The sequence below is a fragment of the Oncorhynchus gorbuscha genome, linkage group LG16 (assembly GCF_021184085.1).
Source record: "Oncorhynchus gorbuscha isolate QuinsamMale2020 ecotype Even-year linkage group LG16, OgorEven_v1.0, whole genome shotgun sequence".
Lineage (NCBI taxonomy): Eukaryota > Metazoa > Chordata > Actinopteri > Salmoniformes > Salmonidae > Oncorhynchus > Oncorhynchus gorbuscha.
In genome coordinates this window covers 59,278,319-59,291,947 of record NC_060188.1, presented here as the reverse complement: position 1 = coordinate 59,291,947, position 13,629 = coordinate 59,278,319, and the positions used below count along the sequence as shown (strand labels likewise).

Here is a 13,629-nt window from a genome sequence, read left to right as displayed (position 1 = left end):
TACGGAGACTTGATTACACACAGGTGGATTGTATTTATCATCATTAGTCATTTAGGTCAACATTGGATCATTCAGAGATCCTCACTGAACTTCTGGAGAGAGTTTGCTGCACTGAAAGTAAAGGGGCTGAATAATTTTGCACGGCCAATTCTTCAGTTTTTGATTTGTTAAAAAAGTTTGAAATATCCAATAAATGTCGTTCCACTTCATGATTGTGTCCCACTTGTTGTTGATTCTTCACAAAAAAATACAGTTTTATATCTTTATGTTTGAAGCCTGAAATGTGGCAAAAGGTCGCAAAGTTCAAGGGGGCTGAATACTTTCGCAAGGCACTGTATTTGTAGTTGTCCACATATTCTAAGTCAGAACTGTCCAGAGTAGTGATGCTCGACGGGCAGGCGGGTATGGGCAGCGATCGGTTGAAGAGCATGCATTTAGTTTTACTTGCATAAGAGCAGTTGGAGGCCACGGAAGGAGTGTTGTATGACATTGAAGCATGTCTGGAGGTTTGTTAACACAGTGTCCAAAGAAGGGCCAGAAGTATACAGAATGGTGTCATCTGCGTAGAGGTGGATCAGAGAATCACCAGCAACAAGAGCGACATCATTGATGAATACAAATAAAAGAGTCCCGAGAATTGAACCCTGTGGCACCCCCATAGAGACTGCCAGAGGTCCAGACAACAGGCCCTCCAATTTGACACACTGAACTCTATCAGAGAAGTAGTTGGTGAACCAGGCGAGACAGTCATTTGAGAAACCAAGGCGGTGATTGACTGAGTCAAAAGCCTTGGCCAGGTTGATGAAGACGGCTGCAAAGTATTGTCTTTTATCAATGGCGGTTATGATATCATTTAGGACCTTGAGCGTGGCCGAGGTGCACCCATGACCAGCTCGGAAACCAGATTGCATAGCGGAGAAGGTACAGTGGGATTCCAAATGGTCGGTGATCTGTTTGTTAACTTGGCTTTTGAAGACTTTAGAATGGCAGGGTAGGATAGATATAGGTCTGTAACAGTTTGGGTCTAGAGTGTCTCCCTTTTGAAGAGGGGGATGACCGCGGCCGCTTTCCAATCTTTGGGAATCTCAGACGATACGAGAGGTTGAACAGACTGGTAATAGAGGTTGCTACAATTGCGGCAGATAATTTTAGAAAGAGAGGGTCCAGATTGTCTAGCCCAGCTGATTTGTAGGGGTCCAGATTTTGCAGCTCTTTCAAAACATCAGCTATCTGGATTTGGGTGAAGGAGAAATGGGGAGGATTGGGCGAGTTGCTGTGGGTGGTGCAGAGCTGTTGAACGGGGTAGGGGAAGCCACGTGGAAATTATATTGGGCACAATATAATCTGAAACAACCAAAACAAATGGCAAATGCATCCAACAAATTTGTCGAGTGACAAGTTTGATGTTGCCATTGCGTCCTAAGAATATAGGACCAAATACTAAACTTTTGACTTCTACACTACTACATTTGTCCAAATACTTATGACAACTTCAAATGGGTACTAGATACATAAAGTGCTTTAATTTGTAAGAGGTAAACTGTTTTTTATGGAAATACTCTCAAAACTAAAGGTGACATTCTGTACTGTTGCCTCATATGAAACATTTGATGTCAAATCCAAAATGCTGGAGTATAGAGCCAAATTAAAAGTTTACATTTCACTGTCCAAATAAATACATATGGGAGAGTACAGTATATTAGACATTTATATCTAAAAGCATAATTGTGAAATAATGATTCAATTTTGGCATATTTATGACATTATGGTCTTACCCAAGTCCCCTTTAAGACTTCATAATGTTTCATCTCTAGGTGCTACACTGCAAACATTGCTCTCATATGAAGCTTTTTTTAAATGTAATTTTTATTTATTTCACCTTTATTTAACCAGGTAGGCTAGTTGAGAACAAGTTGTCATTTACAACTGTGACCTGGCCAAGATAAAGCAAAGCAGTTCGACACAAATAACAACACAGTTACACATGGAATAAACAAACACACAGTCAATAATACAATAGGAAATGTCTATATACAGTGTGTGCATATGAGGTAGGATAAGGGAGGTAAGGCAATAAATAGGCCATAGTGGCAGAATAATTACAATATGGCAATTAAACAACGGGGGTGATAGATGTGCAAAAGATGAGTGTGCAAGTAGAGATACTGGGGTGCAAATATTACCTCTTGCTTTGTAATATTAGTAGAATTTTGTTTTCAATAAAACATTTCTTACATTCATTTATGAATATAGAGAAATATATAAACATGAATATGGAAAATATATATTTTTTATTATTTGGCAAACTTTTCAATATATTGTTGAACATCATATTCTACAGGCATATCAAAATTCTAGAGTTATGGCCCATTTAAAACAGAGAAATTGGCATAGTAGGAAATAGACGGGTGGGTTGTTTAGCAACAAAACCGATATGTACACGACCCTTGGGGCAAAACAGATGGTTTTGGCTTTAATAGAATCAAATAATTGTTGACAACATTTAAACTATATTTCCTCTCCAAATGTTAATTAAAATTATGAGCGCTTATCTCTCAAATCCATTGTTACAGATGTTGGATTAGCTAGCTAGCAAATTTGAGCCCTAATGTATTAGCATAGACATTACATTACATTACATTTAAGTCATTTAGCAGACGCTCTTATCCAGAGCGACTTAGACGTGACATGATTCAAAACACCTCAAAATAAGACATGATATCAATAACAAAATTCAACGAGCTGAAACAAGCCATCTTTTGTCTTGTCCGTCATGAACAAGCTCCTGTTTGACAACTGGTTCCTAATCAGGTCTTTGGATCAGACCTTCATACACGGGGCTTCTGGGTAATCATGTTTGGAGAGCTCCTGGACCATTTTACTGGTCCTTCTTACTTTCTCTGACCTCCATGCCATATAGTACAGCCTCCAGAGCCCTGGAAATCTCATAGGCACCAGGGAGGTAGAGTTTGATGAAGCCCAGTTTAGGGCTAAGATTCAGGGCTACCTGATCTACTGGAGGGATGATAAGGGAGCCTCGGGAGAGGATGTGGAGGAGGCCTGGAAGTGCAAGAAGTGTCCCTATGAGGATAGTGGTGACTGGAGTAGAGATATAGGCCACAAGGGCTGGTGATGGTTAATAAGTGAGCCAAGTTGGAGGGTCCCAAGTCAGATGGTCGAATTTGGATGTGTCCAAAGTTGATTGGCCCCAAGTTGGATGGGTCCACTTTGGAGTCCCAAATCGGAGGATAGTGTGAAGTTTGTGTGGTTGAAGAATGTTATTTCATTGCCCTAAGGTGCAGGCTTAATTAGCAATATTAACATTTGGTTTATTTAGAGATAAGTGGGATACTTCAGCAGTTGCAATAACCACTTATAGGCGTATATTCCTTTTTGTAACTATCGAAATATCAAATCAAATGTTATTTGCCACATTCCGAATACAACAGGTGTAGGTAGACCTTACAGTGAGCTGTAGAACCTTTTGAGGATTTGAGGACCCATGCCAAATCTTTTCAGTCTCCTGAGGGGGAATATGTTTTGTTGTGTAAACATTTATATCTTACCATGAAATACAATATAAGAAATTAATTCAAGGATGAGTCTGACATTTTATATTGTTTTAGATGTTTCGAAGGAATCACAGAGTGAGGCGTCAGCTAAACTGCAGTGATTTGCTCCACCAGGTGGCGCTAGTGTGTAAAACATAGATATGTTTTTTAAAGTGATAATAATTTTGATAATATATTAACTGTTCCCAAAACAGTAATTTTGAATGCCAGTTTTTATTCTTCATAATCTGTAAAGGAGGCCCATTTTAAATGTGTCTGCTATATTGTAGTCTGTACCATGCAATTTGTTTCTCTTTTAATCCTGAAAGCGTATCGTGATATTCATCTCTGCGAAAAGAATTACGATTTTTGTTGTTGTTGAAGTGATATTTCTAATACATTGATGTCAAGAAAATTAATGACATTTTGTGCCTCGAGATTATCGCGCGCTCTCGATTGATCTACACCCCCTTGCGCGCGCCCGCTGCTCTCTTCACGGAAAATAAAATTAAACCCTGACTCGAGAGTACGGATATAAGGAGCATCAACCTAGTTGTAGAAACAAGTGGAAAAGTTGTTAATTCACGATGAAGGACCGTACACACGAGCTAAGGGTGGTAAGTGATTATATTTGTAATTCTACCCTACTATATTCGAGACCCCAGAAGCAAACGGTGGTTATTCGGAGGGGTTGGGCGGAAGGTGCGCCTCACTTATTTCGTGGGAGTTGGAAAGCAGCTGTTTTAGAGTAGAACATCTTTTTTTTAAGTATTTATTGTCATTTCATAACAATGGTGGACATTTCTGGGGATCCGTTTTTGCTAAGTAGCCTATCAAGGTAAAACTTGTTCCACACGTCCATATGGAAACGCAACGTGTGAGAGGACGGTGAAAACATTGGCACCCGTCATGTGTCGTAGAATGTTGTCCATTAATAGGATAGTTGTTGTACATTATCTTTATATGGGAATTGTTCATAAAAGCGCGAGTGAAACTTTTTTTCCCCAATGTGATTTCACTTGTAGTCTAGCCAGTGTGCCAAAGTATTAATGAATTAGCTTCTAGCTTCAGCCCTATAGAAAACGGTGTATTAACTATTGTTTTATTAACTTGCCTTCTCCGAATGTGTAGTGCTTTACTTTCCCCATTAATTCCACAGGCTAGTTGTATTTTATCGGATAGGCTATATCCAAGTGTTTATTAACGATATTGAGTCAATTAACATCTCAGTGAAACCTTACTAACATTTTAAATCACGTTCATCTTCAGATAGAATTCAGACTCCTTGACTTTTTCAACATTTTGTTACGTTACAGCCTTATTCTAAAATGTTTACATACAAAAAAATCGTCAGCAATCTACACACAATTTCCCGTATTCATAAAGCGAAAGATTTTTCGAAATCTTAGCAAATTTATTACAAATAAAAACAGAAATACCATATTTACATACCTATTCAGACCCTTTGCTATGAGACTCGAAATTGAGCTTGGGTGCATTCTGTTTCCGTTGATCATTGAGATGTTTCTACAATTTGATTGGATTCCACCTGGGTAAATACAATTGATTGGACATGATTTGGAAAGGCACACAACTGTCTATAAAGGGTACCACAGTTGACAATGCATGTAACAGCTAAACCAAGCCATGAGGTATAAGGAATTGTCCATAGAGCTCCGAAACAGGATTGTGTCAAGGCACAGATCTGGGGAAGGGTATCAATACATGTATGCAGCATTGAATGTCCCCAAGAACACAGTGCCCTCCATCATTCTTAAATGACAGAGCTCCAGAGTTCATCTGTGTGGATGGGAGAACCTTCCAGAAGGACAACCATATCTGCAGCACTCTACCAATCAGGCCTTTATGGTCGAGTGGCCAGATGGAAGCCACTCCTCAGTAAAAGGCACATGACAGCCTGCTTGGAGTTTGCCAAAGGGCACCTAAAGGACTCTCAGACCATGAGAAACAAGATTCTCCTTTCTGATGAAACCAAGATTGAACTCTTTGGCCTGAATGCCAAGCGTCACGCCTGGAGGAAACCTGGCACAATCCCTAAGGTGAAGCATGATGTTGGCAGCATCATGCTGTGGGGATGTTTTTCAGCAGCAGGGACTGGGAAACTAGTCAGGATCGCTGCAAAGATGAATGGAGCAAAGTACAGAAAGATCCTTGATGAAAACCTGCTCCAGAGTGCTCAAGACCTCAGACTTTGGGGTGCGAAGATTCACCTTCCACCACGACAACAACCCTAAGCACACAGCCAAGACAATGCAGGAGTGGCTTTGGGACAAGTCTCTGAATGTCCTTGAGTGGCCCAGCCAGAGGCCGGATATGAACCCGATCCAACATCTTTGAAAATACTTAAAAATGGCTGTGCAGCAACGTTCCCCATCCAACCTGACAGAGCTTGAGAGAATCTGCAGAGAAGAATGGGAGAAACTCCCCAAATATAGGCGTGCCAAGCTTGTAGCGTCATACCCAAGAAGACTCTAGGCTGTAGTTGCTGCCAAAGGGGCTTCAACAAAGTACTGAGTAAAGGTCTGAATACTTATGTAAATCTTACATTTTTGTAAAGAAAAAAGACCTGTTATTGCTTTGTGATTATGGGCTATTGTGTGTAGATTGAGGGGATTTAGTCCATTTTTAGAATAAGGTTGTCACGTAACAATGTAGAAAATGTCAAGGGGTCTGAATACTTTCTGAAGGGACTATCTCTTTCGCGCTTCCTTTCTATCTCACACACACACACAGTGGGGGAAAAGGGGGCATTCATCCGTTCTCAGAGGAGCTGCGTTAGCATCTGTGGATGACAGTCGACACCTGGTTTCTCCCCGAGAGGTACCACACTGACCAATCACAGTCAGTCTCACATGAGTGATATCCCAAATGTAATCTAGGAATGGTTTCACAGAGTCAAGATTTTTCTTTTTATAGAGGGGGACACTTTCTTACACTACATGGCCAAAAGACACCCCTTCAAATTAGTGGATTCAGCTATTTCAGCCACACCCGTTGCTGACGTGTATAAAGTCTAGCACACAGCCATCCGATCTCCATTGAAAAACATTGGCAAAAGAATGGCCTGTACTGAAGAGCTCAGTGACTTTCAACGTGGCACTGTCATAGGATGGCACTTTTACAACAAGGCAGTTTGTCAAATTTCTCTCCTGTTAGAGCTGCTCCTGTCATCTGTAAGTGCTGTTATTGTGAAGTGGAAACATCTAGGAGCAACAATGGCTCAGTCACGAAGTGTTAGGCCACACAAGCTCACAGAACGGGACCGCCGAGTTTTGAAGCGCGTAGTGTGTAAAAATCATCTGTCCTCGGTTGCAACACTCACTACTGAGTTCCAAACTACCTCTGGATGCATGGGTTTCCATGGCCGAGCAGCTGCACACAAGCCTAAGATCACCATGCTCAATGCCAAGCGTCGGCTGGAGTGGTGTATAGCTTGCTGCCATTGGAGCAGTGAACTTTGGAGCAGTGGAAATGAGTTCTCTGGAGTGATTAATTGCGCTTCACCATCTGGCAGTCCGATGGACAAATCTGGGTTTGGACTATACCTGCCCGAATGCATATTGCCAACTGTAAAGTTTGGTCGAAAGACGAAAAATGGTCTGGAGCTGTTTTTCATGGTTTGGCTAGGCCCCTTAGTTCCAGTGAAGGGAAATGTTAACGCTACAGAATACAATGACATTCTAGACGATTCTGTTCCAAATTTGTGACAAACGGTTGGGGAAGGCCCTTTCCTGTTGCAGCATGACAATGCCCCGTGTACAAAGCAAGGTCCATACAGAAATGGTTTGTCGAGATTGGTGTGGAAGATCTTGACTGGCCTGCACAGAGGCCTGACCTGAACTCAATCAAACACCTTTGGGATGAATTGGAAGGCCGACTGCGAGCCAGGCCTAATCGCCCAACATCAGTGCACAACCTCACTAATGCTCTTGTGGCTGAATAGAAGCAAGTCCCCCCAGCAATGTTCCAAAATCTAGTGGAAAGCCTTCCCAGAAGTGTGGAGGCTGTTATAGCAGCAAAGGGGGGACCAACTCTATATTAAGGCCCATAATTTTAGAATGAGATTTTTGACAAGCAGTTGTCCACATACTTTTGGTCATGCAGTGTATGACTGCCCAGTCATTGTTAAATCTCTACATTAAGTTCAAATCCATTTCAGGCTCCACAGCTTGCTGCTATTAAAAAAGCCATTTCACACTGGAACGTCATGCTGCGGTGGCTGTTAATCACCACAAGACATAGCATGACTGGAGGGTGATATTTCCTCTCATATTCAGTGCAATAATGAGTTGCAGTCACTGTCCAATGTTCTGTGGTGCTGAATTTCAACAGTTTGGGATTCTGTCACTGTCCATGGTGCTGGCATATCAGCTATTAGATTGATTTGTTTACGTCAGGCATTTTACATGTGACAAAGTCACCACAATACATTTTTCAGACATCAAAAGTGGTCTAATGGTGAGATCCACTTCCTAAGCCACCTGTTGAGTAGATCCAGCTACACAACTCAATCCCTAATTAGTTTCATCTTCCCAAATGATGCAGTGTCTAACTTCATCTCTGTTCAATGTTGCTTCTGAGTTGTTCAGTGTAGGAAGACATGCTGTGGCTCTGTGTGTGTGGATTCTGGAGATGACTGCTACGAATTGAATTAGCTGTTTTTGAGACTATAGGAAGCCAATGGAATTGATCATAGATGGCTTTGTGTATTCAGATCCTGTAGCCTGCCAATGGGTTGATGCATTATTATCACCTTTGCCATGCCCTGCATGCATCTGACTGGATATGGGGGTCTGAGAGAGAACCTGGTGCTGGTGTGGAATCATCACACAGACATTTGATTCAAGAAGTGTACGGCATGGGTGGGTATGTTGTCCAATCGGGCTAGGAATTGCCAGGGACCTCACGATACTTTGATGGCGATACGAGATACACTACCATTCAAAAGTTTGGGGTCACTTAGAAATGTTCTTGTTTTTGAAAGAAAATAATATTTTTGGTCCTTTTTTAAAATAACATCAAATTGATCAGAAATACAGTGTAGACATTGTTAATGTTGTAAATTACTATTGTAGCTGGAAACGGCAGATCACTTTTTTTAATGGAATATCTACATGGGCATACAGAGGCCAATTATCAAGTACATTAGTGTCTAGTTTGAGAAACAGATGCCTCACGAGTCCTCAACTGGCAGCTTCATTAAATGGTACCCGCAAAACACCAGTGTCAACGTCACCTGTGAAGAGGCGACTCTGGGATGCTGGCCTTCTAGGTAGAGTTGCTCTGTCCAGTGTTCTTTTGCCCATCTTAATCTTTTATTTTTATTGGTCAGTTTGAGATATGGCTTTTTCTTTGCAACTCTGCCTAGAAGGCCAGCATCCCGGAGTCGCCTCTTCACTGTTGACGTTGAGACTGGTGTTTTGCGGGTACTATTTAATGAAGCTGCCAGTTGAGGACTTGTGAGGCATCTGTTTCTTAAACTAGACACTCTAATGTACTTGTCCTCTTGCTCAGTTGTGCACCGGGGCCTCCCACTCCTCTTTCTATTCTGGTTAGGGCCAGTTTGCGCTGTTCTATGAAGGGGGTAGTACACGCCGTTGAACGAGAACTTCAGTTTCTTGGCAATTTCTCACATGGAATAGCCTTCATTTCTCAGAACAAGAATAGACTGACGAGTTTCAGAAGAAAGTTATTTCTTTCTGGCCATTTTGAGCCTGTAATCTAACCCACAAATGCTGACGCTCCAGATACTCAACTAGTCTTAAGAAGGCCAGTTTTATTGCTTCTTTAATCGGCACAACCGTTTTCAGCTGTGCACAGCTAACATAATTGCAAAAGGTTTTTCTAATGATTAGAATGATAAACATGAATTAGCTAACACAACGTGCCATTGGAACACAGGAGTGATGGTTGCTGATAATGGGCCTATGTAGATATTCCATAAAAAATCTGCCGTTTCCAGCTACAATAGTAATTTACAACATTAACAATATCTACACTGTATTTCTGATCAATTCGATGTTATTTTAATGGGAAAAAATGTACTTTTCTTTCAAAAACAAGGACATTTCTAAGTGACTCCAAACTTTTGAACGGTATTGTATATTGCGGTGCTCACAATTCCATATGTATTGCAAGTCGATGCTGTAATTTTATTGCGATTCGATGTTCCAACCATATTACTCACAATATGTCTGCTGCAGATGGACGAGAGCCATGAGAAAACAAGTTTTGATCAGTCATGGATATGAAATGCTGAAAACAAATTGGCTCTCTATTGAAATAGGAGATGGGGCTCCCGAGTGTTGTATCGGTCTATGGCACTGCATCTCAGTGCTAGAGGTGTCACTACAGACCCTGGTTCGATTCCAGGCTGTATCACAACTGGCCGTGATTTGGAGTCTCATATTGCGGCGCACAATTGGTCCAGCATCGCCTGGGTTAGGGTTTGGCCGGAATAGGCAGTCACTGTAAACTTAATTGCCTGGTTAAAGAAAATAAAACAAGCAATGAAGGAAAAATACTGATGTTTTGGTGCAGGTACAGCCAACTAGCGTAAAAAGACATTGCGATGTTGTCAAAACAATACGATGTATTGTCAAAATGAATATCCCGATATGTATTCGATTGTATTTTTTTATTTAATTTCCCCGATCACTATTGTCCGATGGTTAGAGTGCTATACCAATGCTGTTCTTAGTTGTTTGAGATCTTGGTGTATTCTCAGAGATGCATCATGTCTGTTAGTGTATGCCAGTGTTGAATTGTGTATTCACTGGTGCCCATTATGAAAACCTCTAGATACTGTACTTCTCAAGGGCCTCTTGTAGATTGTAGAACAGCATAAAGCAATGGAATTGTCCAAACTGCCGATGGCCAGTTCTTGGTTAGTATATAATGCTTACATGTTGTCTGCATAATATCTTTATCTCAGCTATGACACTTCTTTAATGTTATTGATGGTTCCTTTTGACCACTTGAAATATTATGTAACACTTGCCAGTGACAGCATTGACTGCTTTCTCTGAGTGTGATGATGAGTGTGCAGATGGAGCTGGAGTTAGAGTGAGTCGGCAGAACAACGGTCGTGACAAGGCATGTCCTCCCTAACCATAGAGCGGGGAGGGGGGGGGTGGAGTGGTCACCCCTCCTTCTATCGCCCTCTCTTTCGTGTGTGTGTGTGTGTGGGTGAAAGGACGGTGTTTGCATGTGTGGCGTTTTTTTGTGTCGTGGAACGTGTAGGCTAATGGAGATAATGTGGTGTCACTGTGGGCTGATGGCTGTAATGACTATGGTGTAGCAGCATAGAGCCAGGAAACCTTGTCTCCCTTCCTGTGCCCTCCCACAGCCTATGTGTAGGAGCAGGATGAGTGTGTGACGGTTAAAACGCTCCCCCACTACTTCCATGGGGACTATTCGGTTCATCATCAACCTCCACCCCTCTTGATGTCAACCATCAAATGTCCTTTTTTTACATTTATTGTGAGACAAAGAATCAAATCTGTGCTTTACAAGTACTCATACCTTGATTACATTTTGAAGATTTTATTATAATGAGTAAAGTCTAAATCCAATATGCTTCTAGATAAGCAGGGTTTATAATGGCATCAATAGCCTGTTTCTGCTAATTGCATTTTGCTCCCAAGTATATTTTCATCCTATTAGCTGGATATCTTTGGATTGATATAATTTGATCTGTCTTCATCTGGTTTCCTGCTTGTTCACTAGCCTTGATGTCTTGGTGTTATTACAGGCGTCTCGAATTCTGGCATGCCAGGCTAGCTTTAAGGCGATATTCATGGAGGCTAATTTCCTTCTGTGGCTGGCTAATGCTTCTCAATAGAGGCCAAAGGTCAGTGGGAATTGGGTGATCAGTGAAAGAAAATGGGTATGGGTAGAAAAATGTATTGCCTGACTCAAGCTGTTGAGGTAGCAAAGGCTCTAGTGTTGATAAATTAGCATTTCCCACCCATGTATACCAACATTGTCATTGAGCCTTCTTCAATCACAAGGGCCTGACTATGTATGCGACGTGTCATACAGTGCATTTGGAAAGTATTCAGACTCCTTGAGTTTTTCCACATTTTGTTACATTACTGCCTTATTCTAAAATGAATTACACCCCCCCTATCAATCTACACACAATACCCCATATTGAAAAAGCAAAAACTGTTTTTTAGAAATTGTTGCAAATGTATAGAAATATATATGTATATATCACATTTGCATAAGTATTAAGACCCTTTTCTCAGTACTTTTTTGAAGCACCTTTGACAGCGATTACAGCCTCGAGTCTTCTTGGGTATAACACTACAAGTTTCGCACACCTGTATTGGGGGAGTTTCTCCCATTATTCTCTGCAGATCCTCTCAAGCTCTGTCAGGTTGAATGGGGAGCGTCGAGGCACAGGTATTTTCAGGTCTCTCCAGAGATGTTTGATTGGGTTCAAGGCTCTGGCTGGGCCACTCAAGGACATTCAGACACTTGTCCCCAAAGCCACACCTGCGTTGTCTTGGCTGTGTGCTTAGGGTCGTTGTCCTGTAGGAACGTGAATCTTCGCCCCCCCCCCCCAGTCTGAGGTCCTGAGCGCTCTGGAGCAGGTTTTCATCAAGGATCTCTCTCTACTTTGCTTCGTTTACCTTTCCCTCAATCCTGACTAGTCACCCAGTCCCTGCCACTGAAAAGCATCCACACAGCATGATGCTGCCACCACCATGCTGCACAGTTGGGATGGTGCCAGGTTTCCTCCAGACGTGACACATTCAGGCTAAATAGTTCAATCTTGGTTTCATCAGACCAGAGACTCTTGTTTCTCAATGTCTGAGAGTTCTTTAGGTGCCTTTTTGCAAACTCCAAGGGGGCTTTCATGTGCCTTTTACTAAGGAGTGGCTTTCGTCTGGCCACTCACTCTCCACCAATCAGGCCTTTATGGTAGTAGTGCTGCAGAGATGGTTGTCCTTCTGGAAGGGTGAGCTCTGTCAGAGTGACCATCGAGTTTTTGGTCACCTCCCTGACAAAGGCCTTTCTCCCCTGATTGCTCAGTTTGGCCGGGTGGCCAGCTCTAGGAAGGGTCTTGTTGGTTCCAAACTTCATCCATTTAAGAAGTATGGAGGCCACTGTTCTTGGGATAAAAATTTTTTTGGTACCCTTCCCCCCTTCTGCGCCTCGACACAATCCTGTCTCAGAGCTCTACGTACAATTCCTTCGACCTCATGGCTTGGTTTTTGCTCTGACATGCACTGCCAACTGTGGTACATTTTATATAGACAGTTGTGTGCCTTTCCAAATCATGTCCAATCAATTGTATTTACCCAGGTGGACTCGAATCAAGTTGTTAACATCTCAATGATGATCAATGGAAACAGGATGCACCTGAACTCAATTTTGAGTCTCATAGCAAAGGGTCTGAATACCTAAATAAGGTATTTCTGTTTTTTTATTTGTAATGTATTTGCAAAAATGTCCAATAACCTGTTTTGCCTTAGTCGTGGATGTCCCACCTAGCTATCTTAAAGATGCAATATGCAGAAATTGGTCACCTGAAAAATTATAGTAGTTAGCCTAATTTCATTTTGTGACCAAACAAGCAAGTATAGTGTAGAGAATAATTGTAGCATCTAATCTGCTCTGAAATACATTTTCCATAACCAAAAATATTTTCAGTTGTTTTGAAGCGTGTGTACAAAACCGAAAGTAAAAGATGAAAAAAATGAATTGAAGCACGGGTAGCATAGAAATGGTGCACATAGAACAGATCTACCACTTCTTAGACTTGCTTTCAATTAGAATGACCGATCAATAACTTGCATATCTATGTGAATTGTGTCAGGTTGCCTAAAAAGTTACATATTGCATCTTTAAGATGAATGCACTAACTGTAAGTTGCTCTAGATAAGATTAATTAAATGCATGAGATGTGACAGAGACAGCATACAGGGGAGGTGAACCCTGACCCTGTGTCCACGTCCTGAACCTCCGCAAGGACCCCCTCTGATAGAGGAATTAAACATTCATGCTTTTAAGGACTCATTGCGTCCACCCCCAGCTGCCAAGATCT

The 13,629-nt window shown here is 41.7% G+C and overlaps 1 protein-coding gene across 2 annotated transcripts in view; it reads left to right on the top strand.

Annotated features, from left to right (window-relative positions):
- The first annotated feature begins 4,031 nt into the window (after nt 1–4,031).
- Nucleotides 4,032–13,629, top strand: part of LOC123999156 (syntaxin-1A-like) — a 38,073-nt gene continuing 28,475 nt past the window's right edge. For both annotated transcript variants that reach the window (XM_046304623.1, XM_046304624.1), the window contains exon 1: nt 4,032–4,168. In XM_046304623.1, coding sequence (XP_046160579.1) covers nt 4,139–4,168 — 30 coding nt within the window. In that variant the 5' untranslated portion in view covers nt 4,032–4,138. The remainder of the gene's footprint in view (nt 4,169–13,629) is intronic.